The sequence below is a fragment of the Onychostoma macrolepis genome, chromosome 11 (assembly GCF_012432095.1).
Source record: "Onychostoma macrolepis isolate SWU-2019 chromosome 11, ASM1243209v1, whole genome shotgun sequence".
Classification (NCBI taxonomy): domain Eukaryota; kingdom Metazoa; phylum Chordata; class Actinopteri; order Cypriniformes; family Cyprinidae; genus Onychostoma; species Onychostoma macrolepis.
The window spans coordinates 16037012-16054731 of record NC_081165.1 but is presented as its reverse complement, the minus strand read 5'-3'; the positions used below and the strand labels follow the sequence as shown (position 1 = coordinate 16054731).

General features: G+C 38.5%; 1 protein-coding gene across 7 annotated transcripts in view; it reads left to right on the top strand.

Annotated features, from left to right (window-relative positions):
* ephb2b (eph receptor B2b) overlaps window positions 1-17720 on the top strand; it is a 150726-nt gene that overhangs the window by 58550 nt on the left and 74456 nt on the right. For all 7 annotated transcript variants that reach the window (XR_009273378.1, XR_009273376.1, XR_009273381.1 and 4 more), the window contains exons 2-3: window positions 3804-3889; window positions 15750-16434. Coding sequence is in view for 1 of the 7 variants with exons in the window: in XM_058791336.1 (XP_058647319.1) it covers window positions 3804-3889; window positions 15750-16434 (771 nt within the window). In the remaining 6 variants the exon portion in view is untranslated. The remainder of the gene's footprint in view (window positions 1-3803; window positions 3890-15749; window positions 16435-17720) is intronic.

Genomic DNA, 17720 nt, shown 5'->3' with positions numbered 1-17720 from the left:
GTAAACAGATGAAGAAAGAAAATGCACATGTACAGTATTTTTAGATCTGCGTGCATTCTATGTTAAAGAGACGGCAGCCTAATAAATGCGCTGCCTGTCATTAATATTAATCAAAGAACAAAAGAAAACCATTCACTGATCTTCTTTACTGAATATATGTAATAATTTTAATTAATTAATGTCTATTTTATTTATGAAAAGAAAACTGCAGTTTTTAAACCTTTAAGTACAGTTTCTGTATCTGATATTAGGTTCAGTTGTATTTAATAATGCTATTGCTAATTGATTTGTTTGTTACAATTTTATTACTGACTGTTTACTTGTCTTTAACACTTCTAATATTTGAAATTTGTATTAGTTTAGTTATTTTTGCTGTTTTCCTGATTTTTGCTCATGTTATTCAGCTGCAACAGAATGCTTTGTAAAAAGACACAGAATAAATGTTTGTCTTCATTTTTTATATTGAATTTTTTATCTTATTTGAATCTAAATTAGGAATCGATAAGAATCAAAATTGATAAGCAGAATCGAAATCGGAATTGATAAAATGCAAACGATACTCAACCCTAGGATTTGTATGATTCATTTGGATATATTTTAGATATATTTTTAACAGATATAATAAAAAAAAAAAAAAAGTGAAACAATGTGCCTCATTTTAAAATAAGCGGCTATACTAGTTGCATTATATGTGTTTAGTTACTTACAAGGTTCTTAAGAGCCATTTGTTTTTCAGTTCTTCTGTGGTACACGTCGTTTGTATTTTTTCTTGTTGCATTAAATTTGGACCACAAACTCTGGTAAAACATGACTAATATGAGCAAAAAGTATGAGCAAAAGGTCTTGAACTCCATCATAATATGAGAAGATCTCTCACTATGCTACCAGAAAGCTCCTCCCACCATCACATATTCACATTGGGGAAATGCATGGTTCCAAAAAAATCAATCCTGTTGAAAAGCTTAAACTCACGTGTCCTCCTGGGTCTTACAATGGCTGAGATATGACTGTGCAATGGCTCAAGCTTATTCATAGGCCCAGGCTGGAATGTGTTGTCACCTCCAGACATGGTGTGAGTGTAAACACATTCAGTCCTCATGGTGCCACATCCACCACTCTCTTCAAAAAGTGCACAGGAGAATCCCGTGGAGCCGGCAGACCCCTCTGGTTTACCTCGTCACAGAAGATGAAGAGCTGGAAGCAAGACGTAGCAGTGAAGTACGGCCGTAACTGCTGGGAGTCGTAAATCTCTAGCTTGGCTCTGACTAAGCAGAGGCCTCTGGTTGGGAGGGTTATCCATCGCACGGTAGAGGACAGGCAGTGCATCACTCTTCCAGACTGCTAAAGCAGGAGCTTATAAAGCACGGGAGCTTATGAAAGGGAAAGAACGTTTACCTCACTGCTTATCAATGCACTCACGATGCTTTATAAAGAACCACATGCCCACCAAGTACAGCTTGAGGTTAGGAAATTTACTTTGCCACTTTTTTCAATTCCTTTGTTTATGACCTATAATTGCATTTTGATTTCTTCTGTGTACCTCTGTGTACCAACTGAAAACTGACCACCATTTTTGCTTGTTATGAATGCACATGCAGACTAAGTTTCATGAGTCTGTGCATAAATTTTAGGCTTAGTGGTAATCAACTGTAATTGAGCTTCGAGATGGAATATGTCCTTTTAAAATAAATTGGACCCACGTGTAGTTTGTTCATTAAATGCTTTGGTTTTTCCTGGAATATGATTCAGACTCACAGGGAATCTGAAGTATAGAGACATGCCCCAAAAGCTGCATTCCTCCGCACAGCCTCTAACGGTACGCTTACTGTTTTCCTTCAAAATTGCTGTCGTTTTCAAGACCTCGTCTTAATTGCAACCAGCATTCAAAAGCACATTTAAAATGATCAAATACCCTAATGCAAGATTAATGAAAATTCTGTAAATGAATAAGTATTTCCAATAGCTAAGACTAGTAATTATGTTGGCCTCAAGCTGAGCCTCTGAAAGACGTTTTGTACTCCGATACTTGTAAAAGGAAGTCGGAACAGCTGCATTAGACTGTGATAAAACCCAAACTTCCTCCGTTTCTATCAAGCTCCTTTATCTAATTCCTTCCAAAAGTTCAACAACTTAGTCTTACTCTAATTACTAGAGGAAATTAATTAAGCCATCAATGTGATAACATGAATTATTCACATGGGATGACTGACGGCCAATCTGAACTGAGAACTATCATCCCCATGCCTCTGAGGACCCCAGACAGCAAAATGTGTTCTCTTTGACCCCAATTACTTGATGTTCTTTAACACCAGCTAATCAGCAGAAGTAGAGTAACTGGCCTCCAGTAACTATATTTTATCCCCAACCTAGCAGTCTTAGCACAGAAATAGTGGGTGAAAGGCTGGCTAATCTTGCTAGTTGAAGGTCTGACCTGACATTGAGCAGCTGGAGTAACTCAAGTAATCATTATTGGGCTGATTTCTGCTGAAGCAAATGGTCATCTTTCATCTGATTATAATCATTCCCTTTTCAGTGCCTCTTAAATCTACTATTCATAAAATGCATGTCCCTATATTTCTACAAACTGTAGAATATGAATGTTTTATCTAGGTGAGAAGTGTATGAATTTTTGATGTGCATAGAGGGCTATTTAAGGAGCTCTGTGAGTGAGAACTGATTTAAAAGCCATTATATCCATGCTGAATATTGATAAGAGGCAGTGCTGCACCTGTTTGGCGAGCTCATAACTGCTTTTTTCACATTATTAGATTTATGTATAAAAATGTGTGGATTTAGCAGCAGCGACAAGCACATTATCTACTTTTTTTTTCCCATCTAAAAAATATTGGGAGGCACCAGAATTGTACTTTAGGCACAATAATCGAAAAGCCAACTACAATGTTTTAAACCAGCTTTCGAATTTGCATGCAATATGAGCAAATCAAATTCCCTTCGGCATGAAAATACTGACTTTTAAAGTGGTTTCACATTCTGTACACCCATAAATGGTGACCCAAACTGTGTACTGTGATAAGAGAAGTCAGTCTGAATACAAAATTCTCCCTCGGCTAGAACGATGCAATGTGCATATTTGTGGATATCCATGCACATTCCCCTGCAATAGCATATGAAAGTCTGTGAAAGATTAGCTTTTCCCAGTATCAATATGCTGCCATATCGTTATTGAAAGTGTCTCTAGTGGTAATCTCATCGTTGTCCAACTGCTAACCTACATCCTGTACCCCCATGTAACCTCTGCAGCGGTGGAGCCAGATAGTTGGTTGTTGTCTTTAAAATATCTTGGCTGAATCACTCAGCAGGGAAGCAGAACCCACTATTTCCTGCTCCCTTTTTTGATTTTTACAGCATTTTTCATCCTTTCTACTGGAGACAGCTATAATATCGAAACAGATTTAAGGCTGATTCGTGTCAAATGTGTTGATAGTATTTTATGGAGCAGTTGGTTAAGTGGTATCGCAAGCCTCTATAAATGTCTGGATAAAGAATGATGTTAATGCATAAAAATGTATGAAATATTCATAGCTTATTATACTTCCCAGCATTTCCTTAGGCAAAGACTAAGGATAAAAAGCGATCTGAGTTTATTTGTAATTTAGGAACCTCTTGGAAATGCTGGAGACAACAGTAGCAAGTTCCCTCGCTCTGTTTATTGAAGATAAATGATAGATTTCTAGATGCTTTGGCTGAAATCTGTGCATGAACTCAAAGACATTGAACGTTGTACAAAACATGACCTGGACATATCCTGTTTAACCTTCTTATGTTTCCTCCTGTTTCCACAGAAATGTTGATGGACTCCACCACAGCGACCGCAGAGCTTGGCTGGACAGTATATCCAGTGTCGTCAACAGGTGACAGCAGTATAAGTGTAAGTTCTCTTTATATTAACAGATGTCCAAGGTTGCGCGAAATTATCCATTAATGCTTCCTCTCTAGCAATTGTGACAGAAACTGGATGTGAATCCTTCCTATATAGTGCCCTTAAAGACTAGGTTTCATTCATCTAGGCTCACGCCTGCTCAGCACCCACTAGTCAGGGAGTAATTAATCGCCTTCTCCCCCACACCAGGATCTATGTTCTTCCGAATGGATCGGGAGAAGAAAAATATATTCCCAAGTAATTTGCTGGTGTATTTCTGAAAAACCACTCCCTGTTTTATTCAATTATTTATGCTTCTGTGTCTGTTTTTGGGGGATGGTTTAAATTATACTATTCCATGCGTCTGGAAGCAGTAAAATAAAAATGGAAGACGGCGAGAGCGAGAGAGAGAGAGACTAAAAAAGTGGAGCAAGAAAAGAGGATAGAAGGCTGACAGTGTGGTTGAGCAACTTCAAAGTTCCTCAGATATAATTTTGCTCACCATCTTCTCTTCGAACCTTAGGGCATGCAGCATATTTTTTTTTTCTTCCAGTCCTGATTGGAGCAATCAATATAAAAGAACAAAGAGGTCCGGTTTGTCTGGGTCTGAGGCTCTGGATTCAATAAGATTCACCTCTCCTTTTCCTCTATAACAAAAGAATTACACATGCTTTGCGTCACCGTATCTTTTTCATCTTTACAACTGCAAAGGTTTAACAAAACAACTGTGAATGTCAAATTATTTAAATGCCGCAGCTTATAGCTAAATGGATTGACTTAATATAAAGTGTGAAATGAAATATCACATGGTTTAGATGCAAAACGTATTGCCTGTTTTGACACATTCGGAAACGTAGATGTCTAAAATGGCCTCAACATCTCCGAGGAAATGGATTCTTCACTGAGGAATGCTGGTGATCGCTCCAACTTTCCCTCTTATTAATTTTTTTCAGTATTTCTGCTGTCTGACACCACATATTTACGAAGAACATATACATTTTCTTAAATGAAATGAGATATGGAGAACAGTCATAGGAAGACACAGCACACTTTCGCAGCAGCACTAAACAGGTGGGATTCTGTAAACCTTATAGGGAGAAAGGCCTTAAGTTATTGTCTTACACCCCTGCAGAGCCTTGTGGGCTTAACTAAAGTATCATTGTCAGTCAAAATATAGAGCACTCCATCAACAGTTGGCTTTCATGTCACCAAATAGCTTTGCAAAACAAACCCCTGTTGCCGAACTGTCAAGGAGAAAAAATCCAGATGTGGTTTGTTCACTCGTTCATTCATTCTTTCATTCACTCACATTTGTGACCTGAATTTATACTAAACCCCTTGATGTTTCATGCAGGTGGAACATACTGTGTAGAGCAGTGTAATTATGGAAGTTAACACCTACATTAAAGAAATATTTATGGCAACCCTTTATCACAGCCAGGTGTGAGGAGCGCATACTTCATGTGCTTTCTGCTGTTATTATGTTTGACTGTACTCAGTACTCCACTACATAGAGGCTTGTTTGGACCTGCACATAATTTCAGCTTTTCAAATTCTGTTATTTCAGATATTGTTTAATCATTTGAAGACTCTTTGAAATCAAAGTTGGAATTTGCTCGCTTTTAATTTGGTCTGATTTTTGGCCGTTTGTATAACTTCGTTCATAACATTCTTTGTTTACTTTAAAAACAACAAGAAAGTAAGTGGCAGAGAAAAGGTTAAGTTGGAGATCAATTTCAAGCGGCGTTATGTGAACCTCCTTATTCATTCTCTTAACCTCACAGTTTAAATCAACAAAAAGCTTAAAGTATTTTCATTTTCATCAAGGGCGTTTCATAAATGGTTATTTTATCACGTTAAAGTATATATAAACACAATTTTCAGTTGTTTTACAGCACTGGGAGCATTTTATGTAAAGACCGGTAGGACATAAACATTTTATTTAGGATGACATATTGTTGATTTGTAACTGCTATGGTGTGTGCACATCCTCACGAGCCTGCAAATTAAGTCATTACCAGCTTAGTTAGAGAACAGCGTTGCAGGAAACGTTACAAATGCGTGTAAATGTCACCATGTTCAAACTCTGTTTTGGTCATGCATCTAGACTTGTTGCTTACTGATGCAGAACATGAAAATAAGCCAGTACATTTGTGTAACGAATTGCTGTGATAGTGTGGCCCTCACTAGACTGCCTCGAGGTCCAGATCAAAACTCTGTCATTAATCATCTGTGACTCTATTTGCATGCTTATAATCTGCTACTGTCTGTTTTGCAAGTAATAATGAACAATGAAATGAACTTTGGTAAAGAGGGAATATGCTGACAAATGCCCTCTGTTAAAGGGTTAGTTCACCCAAAACTGTAAATGGTTGTCATTTACTCACCCTCATGCCTGTTCAATCCTGTATTATTTTCTTGGAAAATTCTGAAGAATGCCATCAGAGTGGGTAAACAACCCATTTAACTTAAAATAAAAATGTTGTTCTCTCATGTGTTTAAATATATTTGATTGGCATTGCATAAGATATTTCAACCAACACAAACCACAAACCAGAACCGCCTTGGAAAATCATTTGGTTCAAGAAATGTCCTGAAATCAGTTCCACTGTGGATTGATCCATAAACCAACATTTTACCATTATTTTTCAGGCTTCCCTCATCAGGGTATCAAATCTTCTTGTGGTCACATGCCAAAATTGCATAAGCAGTCCTTTGGCAGCATGACTCTTTTGTCATGTCCTTGATTTCTACGAGATATGTAAACATGATCCACATGGATATAGATAGACACAAGGGTTAAAGGAGCAATAGGAAGCTTGTTTGTCTTTCTTCACATGTTGTGCATTACCAATGGATGGAGGTAATTGAAGCTGACTGCCAAAGATGGCTCAGTTTGTAGGTCGCCTCTTTTTTTTTTGTCTCTTTCAATCACTTTTTCTCCCTGTGTCAATCTTTCTAATAGTGGGGAGCTCAGTAGCTCGCTTAGGGTTGTAATCCCACTGCACTTTAGCTGAAATATCCGGATGTCATTTGTCCTGCACGTCCCCTCAGGACAAATGTCTCAATGCGACTCTATCTGTCAGATTTCCCACAACTGCAAATTGGGAAACTTTCCCTCAGGAGCTGTCATACATGCTCCCTTTTGCCCCTCTGTGTGAATTATTTATTTATGCAGATTTACAATGTATTTCTTTGAGTCCAAGGAGCGCTTTGCCACGAGATGTGGAGTCAGCATATTCCACAGAAGGACTCATCAGCACCGCTCGACTAGTTACAAATGCTCGAATACAAATGACAGCCCTGGGAGAGCTTTAATTGCTGGCTTCATGTAAACTTCATAAGGTTCTGACAGTTTATTTGTAAAAGATGCTGAAGTCCAAATAGAAGTTCAGAGTCATGTCATAGTGGAGCAATTAATATAACACCAAAGCTTGATCGTGGCCAACTTTTTCGTCCCCCGGAGCGAGTTCATTTCATAATTCAGCACAAACTCGCGCCTCCACTCTAGCCGGGAGAGCCTCTGTCTGGGAGACTTATAGATCACAGCTCGGTTGTGAACTTTCTTTCGTCTTGGGTGGCGGGGGAGTTATCGTTTCTAAACTTGTGTTCACAAGAACGTTGTGTCATTTATCACAGGGCTCCTTTTCCCAGTGCAAGTTACAAGTTTAATTCAGTTCAGTTGTGACTTACTTTTTTTTTTTTTTAAATCATGATTCATTGAAATTAGTAACTTTGCTATGCTGAAGACACTGTTTACATGAGATTAGTCATATAGCTAAAACATTCTGCTTGCCAAAGTCTTATCATCATCGAGGATTCCTTAAAGGACGTTCAGGGAGGACACAGCCTTACATTCAAAAACAGCACTGTTTTTATCTTGATAAATATCTATGTTGTAGGTTCTTAACAGAATGTTTTGTGTTCTGATATCCCCCCCCCCCCCAGCAGGGTTGTGCACCATTCAGAATTGAATTGAGATTTATTTGAAGTAGAATAGAATAAAGAACTGAACTTCAAATTTCAGTGTAATGAAGTAGCATTAAAATGAATAAAATTCATAGAAAATTTTAAGGTTGTATGATATGTTTTTTGAACCAGGGATTGTTCAAACTTAAACTATGAACTATAATAATAGTGATTTAATAGTGGCTTAATTTTCTACAGCCTGCAATATCTAGTTGAACTATCACAGGACAGCAGAGTAATAGAAGAACACCGACTCCATTTAGTTTGTCTCGTCATTACTGAAAGACTGCAGATTAGGACCATGTGGGGCACACAAGTCCCAGGTTGTGTTCTCATCCAGCGGACCGAAGTTCAGAGTTCTGCACTAGCAGTCCCTGTGTTTCTCCTTATATTTGCTTGTGACCCTCAAAGCATAGCTCGAGCCCTTAGACTTAATGGCACCGTAATTTTTTTGGTGATTTTTGTATCTGAGTTCCAATTAATAGGGACACGAACCAGTGGTGCACCACTGCTGATGGCTCTGACCTCATAACTTAGGCTTCCAAAGAGGTCAGCCAACCTTTTCCTTTGGGTCTTTTAACACACTTTTTGATAAATGCCTTTACACATTTGTGATAGCAGTTAACATTATCCATATAGATAACTCCACATTTCATGTTTTAGAGTTTAAAAAAACACTAGCTTAATTTTTGTAATCTCCTCAGACGACAATGTAGATACATGACAAACGTTGTTGTTGTTGTGATCATAGACTGTATGGATGTGATTAGACGCAATACACAGAGCTTTTCCCTCACCATTGTAACGCGCTGCTTTTGCAAGGCTCTGTGAAAACGTTTCAGCTTTTATTTTCCTTTTACGCCCTGAAGAAGATATCATCAAGTTCGTCCAAATTATCCATCTTCGATCATTTTTAGTCAGTTTTGACGAAACTCCTCTCAGCTAGCACGTCTTTTCAAAGTTTTTTCAAGTAGCCATGTCACCTGACCTGAATACAGCGCGCTAATTCGCTAAAATGGACTTATAGGCTTCTGTTCAAAATCAACAAGGGTGCTTGTCGGCTTCTGCAGTAAAACGTGAACTCGCAATGCCTTGAAAGTGGACAATACCGGCTTTTTTTGACAAAACCAGTTTAGGGTTCAGGTCGCGCTATATATGGAGAATAATGCACGGCAATCAGTTCTTTTTTTTTTTTTAAATCATGATTCATTGAAATTAGTAACTTTGCTATGCTGAAGACACTGTTTACATGAGATTAGTCATATAGCTAAAACATTCTGCTTGCCAAAGTCTTATCATCATCGAGGATTCCTTAAAGGACGTTCAGGGAGGACACAGCCTTACATTCAAAAACAGCACTGTTTTTATCTTGATAAATATCTATGTTGTAGGTTCTTAACAGAATGTTTTGTGTTCTGATATCCCCCAGCAGGGTTGTGCACCATTCAGAATTGAATTGAGATTTATTTGAAGTAGAATAGAATAAAGAACTGAACTTCAAATTTCAGTGTAATGAAGTAGCATTAAAATGAATAAAATTCATAGAAAATTTTAAGGTTGTATGATATGTTTTTTGAACCAGGGATTGTTCAAACTTAAACTATGAACTATAATAATAGTGATTTAATAGTGGCTTAATTTTCTACAGCCTGCAATATCTAGTTGAACTATCACAGGACAGCAGAGTAATAGAAGAACACCGACTCCATTTAGTTTGTCTCGTCATTACTGAAAGACTGCAGATTAGGACCATGTGGGGCACACAAGTCCCAGGTTGTGTTCTCATCCAGCGGACCGAAGTTCAGAGTTCTGCACTAGCAGTCCCTGTGTTTCTCCTTATATTTGCTTGTGACCCTCAAAGCATAGCTCGAGCCCTTAGACTTAATGGCACCGTAATTTTTTTGGTGATTTTTGTATCTGAGTTCCAATTAATAGGGACACGAACCAGTGGTGCACCACTGCTGATGGCTCTGACCTCATAACTTAGGCTTCCAAAGAGGTCAGCCAACCTTTTCCTTTGGGTCTTTTAACACACTTTTTGATAAATGCCTTTACACATTTGTGATAGCAGTTAACATTATCCATATAGATAACTCCACATTTCATGTTTTAGAGTTTAAAAAAACACTAGCTTAATTTTTGTAATCTCCTCAGACGACAATGTAGATACATGACAAACGTTGTTGTTGTTGTGATCATAGACTGTATGGATGTGATTAGACGCAATACACAGAGCTTTTCCCTCACCATTGTAACGCGCTGCTTTTGCAAGGCTCTGTGAAAACGTTTCAGCTTTTATTTTCCTTTTACGCCCTGAAGAAGATATCATCAAGTTCGTCCAAATTATCCATCTTCGATCATTTTTAGTCAGTTTTGACGAAACTCCTCTCAGCTAGCACGCCTTTTGCAAGTTTTTCAAGTAGCCATGTCACCTGACCTGAATACAGCGCTAATTCGCTAAAATGGACTTATAGGCTTCTGTTCAAAATCAACAAGGGTGCTTGTCGGCTTCTGCAGTAAAACGTGAACTCGCAATGCCTTGAAAGTGGACAATACCGGCTTTTTTTGACAAAACCAGTTTAGGGTTCAGGTCGCGCTATATATGGAGAATAATGCACGGCAATCAGTTCTTTTTTTTTTTTTAAAGTGGCGTTTACCGGTTTTTGCAAATGAACTCTTCAAATGTTTTTCAGCACACAGTTATTCAGTAATTAAAATCATTTTATTTATTAATTAAATGGGAACAAGATAAATGAAAATATAAATGAACTCTTTCAACGCCATTGACGAGATATCTCGTCAATTAAGAGACAACGCTTTCCCGCCATTGAGGAGTTTTTACGGCAATCCGTGTTCTAGGTGTATTACGGTACAGCCCTACGTATGTCCTGAATGAGTTACGGGACTTCCGGGTCTTTAGGGTGCGAATAGAAGACGATCGGCATAAATGGAAGGATCAGAGTAAATGTAGATCATATATAGATCATAGCCTATGTAGATCATGCTTTGACCATTTTGAATCTGATCGGGACGATGTAGTCAGTGAGAGAGATGCATTTACAGACACAGAAACATATGTGGTTGTAACCGATCCGTCGATCTGAATAGGGGTGTGTGTGTGTGTGTGTGTGGGCTCTATCTATCTACAGTGGGGCAAAAAAGTATTTAGTCAGCCACCAATTGTGCAAGTTCTCCCACTTAAAAAGATGAGAGAGGCCTGTAATTTTCATCATAGGTATACCTCAACTATGAGAGACAAAATGAGAAAAAAAAATCCAGAAAATCACATTGTAGGATTTTTAAAGAATTAATTGGTAAATTCCTCTGTAAAGTAAGTATTTGGTCACCTACAAACAAGCAAGATTTCTGGCTCTCACAGACCTGTAACTTCTTCTTTAAGAGGCTCCTCTGTCCTCCACTCGTTACCTGTATTAATGGCATCTGTTTGAACTCGTTATCAGTATAAAATACACCTGTCCACAACCTCAAACAGTCCAACTCCAAACTCCACCATGGCCAAGACCAAAGAGCTGTCAAAGGACACCAGAAACAAAATTGTAGACCTGCACCAGGCTGGGAAGACTGAATCTGCAATAGGTAAGCAGCTTGGTGTGAAGAAATCAACTGTGGGAGCAATTATTAGAAAATGGAAGACATACAAGACCACTGATAATCTCCCTCGATCTGGGGCTCCACGCAAGATCTCACCCCGTGGGGTCAAAATGATCACAAGAACCACACGGGGGGACCTAGTGAATGACCTGCAGAGAGCTGGGACCAAAGTAACAAAGGCTACCATCAGTAACACACTGCACCGCCAGGGACTCAAATCCTGCAGTGCCAGATGTGTCCCCCTGCTTAAGCCAGTACATGTCCGGCCCGTCTGAAGTTTGCTAGAGAGCATTTGGATGATCCAGAAGAGGATTGCAAGTTGAGTTTTTACTTTTTGGTAAAAACTCAACTTGTCGTGTTTGGAGGAGAAAGAATGCTGAGTTGCATCCAAAGAACACCATACCTACTGTGAAGCATGGGGGTGGAAACATCATGCTTTGGGGCTGTTTTTCTGCAAAGGGACCAGGACGACTGATCCGTGTAAACGAAAGAATGAATGGGGCCATGTATCGTGAGATTTTGAGTGAAAGCCTCCTTCCATCAGCAAGGGCATTGAAGATGAAACGTGGCTGGGTCTTTCAGCATGACAATGATCCCAAACACACCGCCCGGGCAACGAAGGAGTGGCTTCGTAAGAAGCATTTCAAGGTCCTGGAGTGGCCTAGCCAGTCTCCAGATCTCAACCCCATCGAAAAGTTGAAAGTCCGTGTTGCCCAGCGACAGCCCCAAAACATTACTGCTCTAGAGGAGATCTGCATGGAGGAATGGGCGAAAATACCAGCAACAGTGTGTGAAAACCTTGTGAAGACTTACAGAAAACGTTTGACCTCTGTCATTGCCAACAAAGGGTATATAACAAAGTATTGAGATGAAATTTTGTTATTGACCAAATACTTATTTTCCACCATAATTTGCAAATAAATTCTTTAAAAATCCTACAATGTGATTTTTTCTGGATTTTTTTTCTCATTTTGTCTCTCATAGTTGAGGTATACCTATGAAATAAAACACAGGCCTCTCTCATCTTTTTAAGTGGGAGAACTTGCACAATTGGTGGCTGACTAAATACTTTTTTGCCCCACTGTATATATCTATCTGTGTGTGTGTGTGTGTGTGTGTGTGTGTGCACGTGTATATGCATATGTATGTAGCCTGTGTGTGTGTGTATAATCATATGTATGTATATGTTTGTGTGTGTGTGTGTCTGTTTGTTCTGTTTATTGACTGCAATTTAAATTATTCATATAATTATTTACAGGTGAAAGAATATGACATCTGAATGTATTTTGCATGAAAATGCACTACTTTGATAAAAATGCATTTTTCTCAGTTTTTTGTCCAAAATGTTGTATTTTTGATGGTACCCACCTGCATTCAAATGGTGATAAAACATGAACACATGAAGATAGAATACAATAGTTTTTTTCGTTTAAAAGCAGAGACTTGGTTCTTTATTTTGATATATAATATGTTCTTATATTCATAGCAGAAAATATTCTGAGGGCCATCAAATTTAGGTGAAAATCATCAAAAATGCTGGCGGTGGCTGGCAACTTTTAAAAAAACGCTGGCGGGAAAAGAGTTAAACAATTTAAAAGTGCTTATGGATTTAGAGACATGTGCTTACTGAAAACATTCTTTCAATGAACTTTAATTTTCTAAATTAACTGTATTTGTTTAAGTTATTATTACTTAATCAAAACAATCCAACTGTAGTGTGATTGATATTACTTGGAATGCGCAATAATAATAAAAAAAAAACGTGTTATCGTTTTTTGCAAATGAACTCTTCATTTGTATCACTACTTTTATATTTATATTGTTTTAAAAATATAATAAAATATTCATTTTGTTCAATCATTTATTTATTTAACTAACTGAAGATGAGTAATAAACTTTTTACATTTTTGGATGAAATGTAATCCAGAGTTTAGAAAAAGACATTGAAGTGCTGATCTGCCATATAACAAAATATTGTCTGAGCTGAATCCCTCTTTTACATCTTAAAACACATGGTCACCCTTGAGCCACACTCCCACTGAAAGTCCAGGTGAAAACCTATGGAAATGAAGATGTTTCTTTTAATTTCACACTCGACGCTTGATCGCTTGGCTCTTATTATGTCTCATTTGGTTCTCCTCTTTGCCTCTGATGAAAGAATGGCAGAGAAGCCGAGACAGCACAAAGGCAGGCTTTCTATTTAAAGGCCGTTTGTTTGGAGCGTCTTTAACCCACTCCTTTCCTTGCCTCCTCCTATCACTCGCTTACTCAGTTTTTCATTAGGGACATTGCTTATTTATTAATTCTTTTTAATTGGATTAGTCAAAGTTACAGACCACAAACAAGAAGATGCTACACCTTGTCTTCTCTTGTTCAACTACACTTTATTCTCACCCCTCTTTCTGGTTCATGGAAGAATGTGTAATCCTTAAAAAAGATGGCAAGGTCAATGGCTGCCAGTGACCCAAGAAACATCTGGCTGCTTGAAAGGACTGAACTGAAGTGATGGAAAAGTTCATTTTATACACAAAACAGTGCAAGTGTTAATGACCACAATCCTATCCAGAATCATTTCAGTTCATCTCAGCCGAATAATAGGGACATGGGAATAAAGAACAAAAGCTGCGAGGAAAGAAAGCTGTTTTAATTAGTCCAAGATCATTTGATAGAATGGAGGTCTTGGACAGGCCTGACTTTCTCCCCCAGCCCGTCAAAACTCTGTCAAAATCCTTGTTAAGCAGCAACTAATTTGGGAAATTATGTCAGCTGTTAAGTGAAGAGTAAGACACTCGAGGGGAGGGTGATTTGGGGAGGGTTGGGGTGATCATTCGCTTGCTGGGCTTCGAGGCTGTGGTGCGAAAAATATTTTAAGGTGAAGAAAAGGGCTTTCCCTGTTGGACAAGGTCAAGACTTCTGTGACTGCTATTTGAGTTGTTTAGTGCTGAAAGCCTGTGGCTTGATCGCAGGCAAGTTGGCTGAAAACCGCAATGGAGTCATCTGGAGTCACTTTAGGCCGAGCAGTGAAGTCCCTGGTGCATGTACCCTTCATGCTTTAGTGTGCGCAATATATACTTGTAAATTTTACAAGAAGTCTCTTTCACTCTATCAACTGGCTCTCCGTATAATTTGATTATCTTACATTTGTAATGTTTAGTGGGATGGGGTTTTTATGCACTACTGAGTTGTTACGTTAATGATCACTAGGTTAACTTAAGGTAAATTCTCTTCTCTTTTCTTTGTGTGTACAATGGAATTCAGTGGTTGCCAAACATTCATTTTGTTACCAACATTCTTCTGGTTTCAAATTAATGATGGTGAGAATTTTGGGGTAAACTATCACTATCTGCATTTCTTCTTCTTATTATTATTTGCGTTTTTTTTCTTTCTAGTTTAACTGTTGAATCAGCATGTTTGTTTAGTTTTGCCAAACTATGCTCTGTTGTTTTCTCGTTGCAAAGGAAATAATTTAATTATGCTAATGCTGGATTCATTTTTAAGCTGCCCGAAGACACAAAAGAGGCAGCGCAGCAAAAAATAAATGACTATGTAAACATCAAAGTGTATCACCTTTTCTTTATCTCTATGTAAGCTATATTAATAGTACATACTTTTTATACAGCGCAAGAAAGCGAGTAAGAGAGATAAAAATAAATAGAGACCAGAATCACTCGGCACTGTCATATGGGGGTCTACAGAAAACCCAAGCCAAAGCCAGCCCTCTATATGCCTAGTGCCAGGGCCTGTTGGCAGACTAGCAGGAGAATTTTGCTCTCTTTCCCACCTCATTCCTCCTGTGCTCAGTAATTTGGCCTGTGCATATGGGGAAAGCTGCTGAAAATGGCTCAGGTGCTTGTAAAGCCCTCCAGAGATCCGATGCAGAGATCCAAACGTGTCTATAACATGATATTTTCTGCTGTCAGGTCATTTTACAATCTAGCTAAATGTATAAGAAGGGATTGACTGTTTGTACGACCTGTAACCAAAAGCCAGTTGTGTGGGGTAAGATGTGTCAGTTTCTTTAACTGGCAGACTGTGTACTATTAGTCACATGTCTATATATTTAAGAATTTATACAAATAGATGAATTAGGCTAATGATTAACCATGATAATAAATAAAGCACTTTCCCCAAAATGGAAGCTGCATATTAATTTGGTTGTGTTTTTATTTGAAATGTAAATTGTTTTAACCACCATTTCATTTCTCCTGGTCTAAAGGCCAAAGTCAGTAAAAAGTTGTACGTAAAACCCATCTTTAAAACTTTGCTTTCTTGGTTTCTGTCTTTATAGTGGGAAGAAGTGAGTGGCTATGATGAGAACATGAACACCATCCGTACCTATCAGGTGTGTAATGTCTTCCACGCCAACCAAAATAACTGGGTGCGCACCAAGTACATCCGAAGAAGAGGGGCTCAGCGCATTCACGTGGAAATGAAGTTCTCAGTGCGAGACTGCAGCAGCATCCCAGGAGTCCCTGGTTCCTGCAAGGAAACTTTCAACCTCTACTACTATGAATCAGACTATGACACGGCCACCAAAGTCCATCCTCCATGGATGGAAAACCCTTGGATCAAGGTGGATACCATTGCGGCAGACGAGAGTTTCTCACAAGTAGACCTGGGCGGACGTGTGATGAAGATTAACACAGAGGTTCGCAGTTTCGGCCCCGTCTCCCGTAACGGTTTCTATCTAGCCTTCCAGGACTACGGCGGGTGCATGTCGTTAATCGCTGTGCGGGTGTTCTACCGGAAGTGCCCTCGCACTATTCGGAACGGAGCAGCATTTCAGGAGACGCATTCGGGAGCAGAGAGCACCTCACTGGTGTCGGCGAGGGGAGAGTGCATCCCTAATGCAGAGGAGGTCGACGTTCCCATTAAACTGTACTGTAATGGAGATGGAGAGTGGATGGTCCCTATTGGCCGCTGTATGTGTAAAGCAGGTCACGAGGCAGTGGAGAATGGAACTGTTTGCAGAGGTAAGCACGCTCTTCTGCTAATGTGTAATTGTCTTGTCGTATTGCACAAAACTCTTTTCATTTTTAGGTCAAAGCTGCTCCTGACCGTGAGTACTGAGAAGCGGTTTGTTTGCTTCTCTGTGTCTTTTGGATATCTGTCTTCTTTTCAGTGCTCATAGTCTCATATGCTGTAATAAATATTTTTAGTAAGTATTTTAGTAAAAAATACTAGTGCTGAAAAAATTAGCGTGTTAACACAGGAGTTTTTTTTTTTCTTTCAGTTTAACGGCGTTAAAAATATTTAACGCAATTAATGCAGGGGCAGAGCTAGGGTTGGCCACTCCACTCACAACTGCTGCTTCTGTCTGTTTTTCTTGACAAGAATTGCGTTTACTTATACGCAGAACGTCTTTACGACCGCATCAAACTGGAGACTTTTTAGACACGCACTCCACTTCGCCTCAGTGCCAGGCACTAGTCAAACGAGTACAGGTGATGAGGGAGCTTCAGCAGAACATCAGACATCAGATGAGATTTATGTCAGGCCATATGTCAGTAAAAATGAATTTTTCTGACCTGTCAGCCGTTATACTGTGCTTGTAGTGCATGCTTGTAGTGCATGCACAAACAAATGTGTTGGCGTGCTGTAGCCTGTATCATTTCATATTAAAGCGTGAATGAAACTGCGAGCATGCGTGTCAGATCCGTGTAACGCTCAGCAGTGGCAGCTCTTAAAGTAATAGCAGCCAAATAAACTAATAACCCAGCTGTTGTGATGTCTGTTAATCAAAGAACAAAAAATAAAAGAGGAAATCGATGACTTTTGTAGCTTTAAGGATTCATCTATATTTAATTTAGTGTTTGATAACTTTATTCAATTTCTGTACATTTCCTACTTGCTGAAGGGCACAGGTAAATATGACATTTATTATAATGGTTTATGTGAAGATTGTTTTAAGTTTACTTACATTAGAAGTTGCTACTTTTTATACTGTAATGTTGAATGGCTATAGTCAGTGGTTAAATATTAGGAAAAAAGAACAATTTCCTAGAGATATCAAGTTAAATTATTGCAATATTTATTTAAAAACTTTAATATTAGGTGGGATTTCAGAAAAAAAATTTGTGATTAATTAATTTTTTTTATCGATTTGTTAAGATATATTGTGTGAAAACAACTCTTGATCTTGCACAATTTTGGTTTATAAATATATCATGCTTTAAGTCTTTTTTTTATTTCAGCTATATCCATGTGACATACTAATAGCATATAGAAATTGAATACAAACTTTACAGTTTTAAAAAAG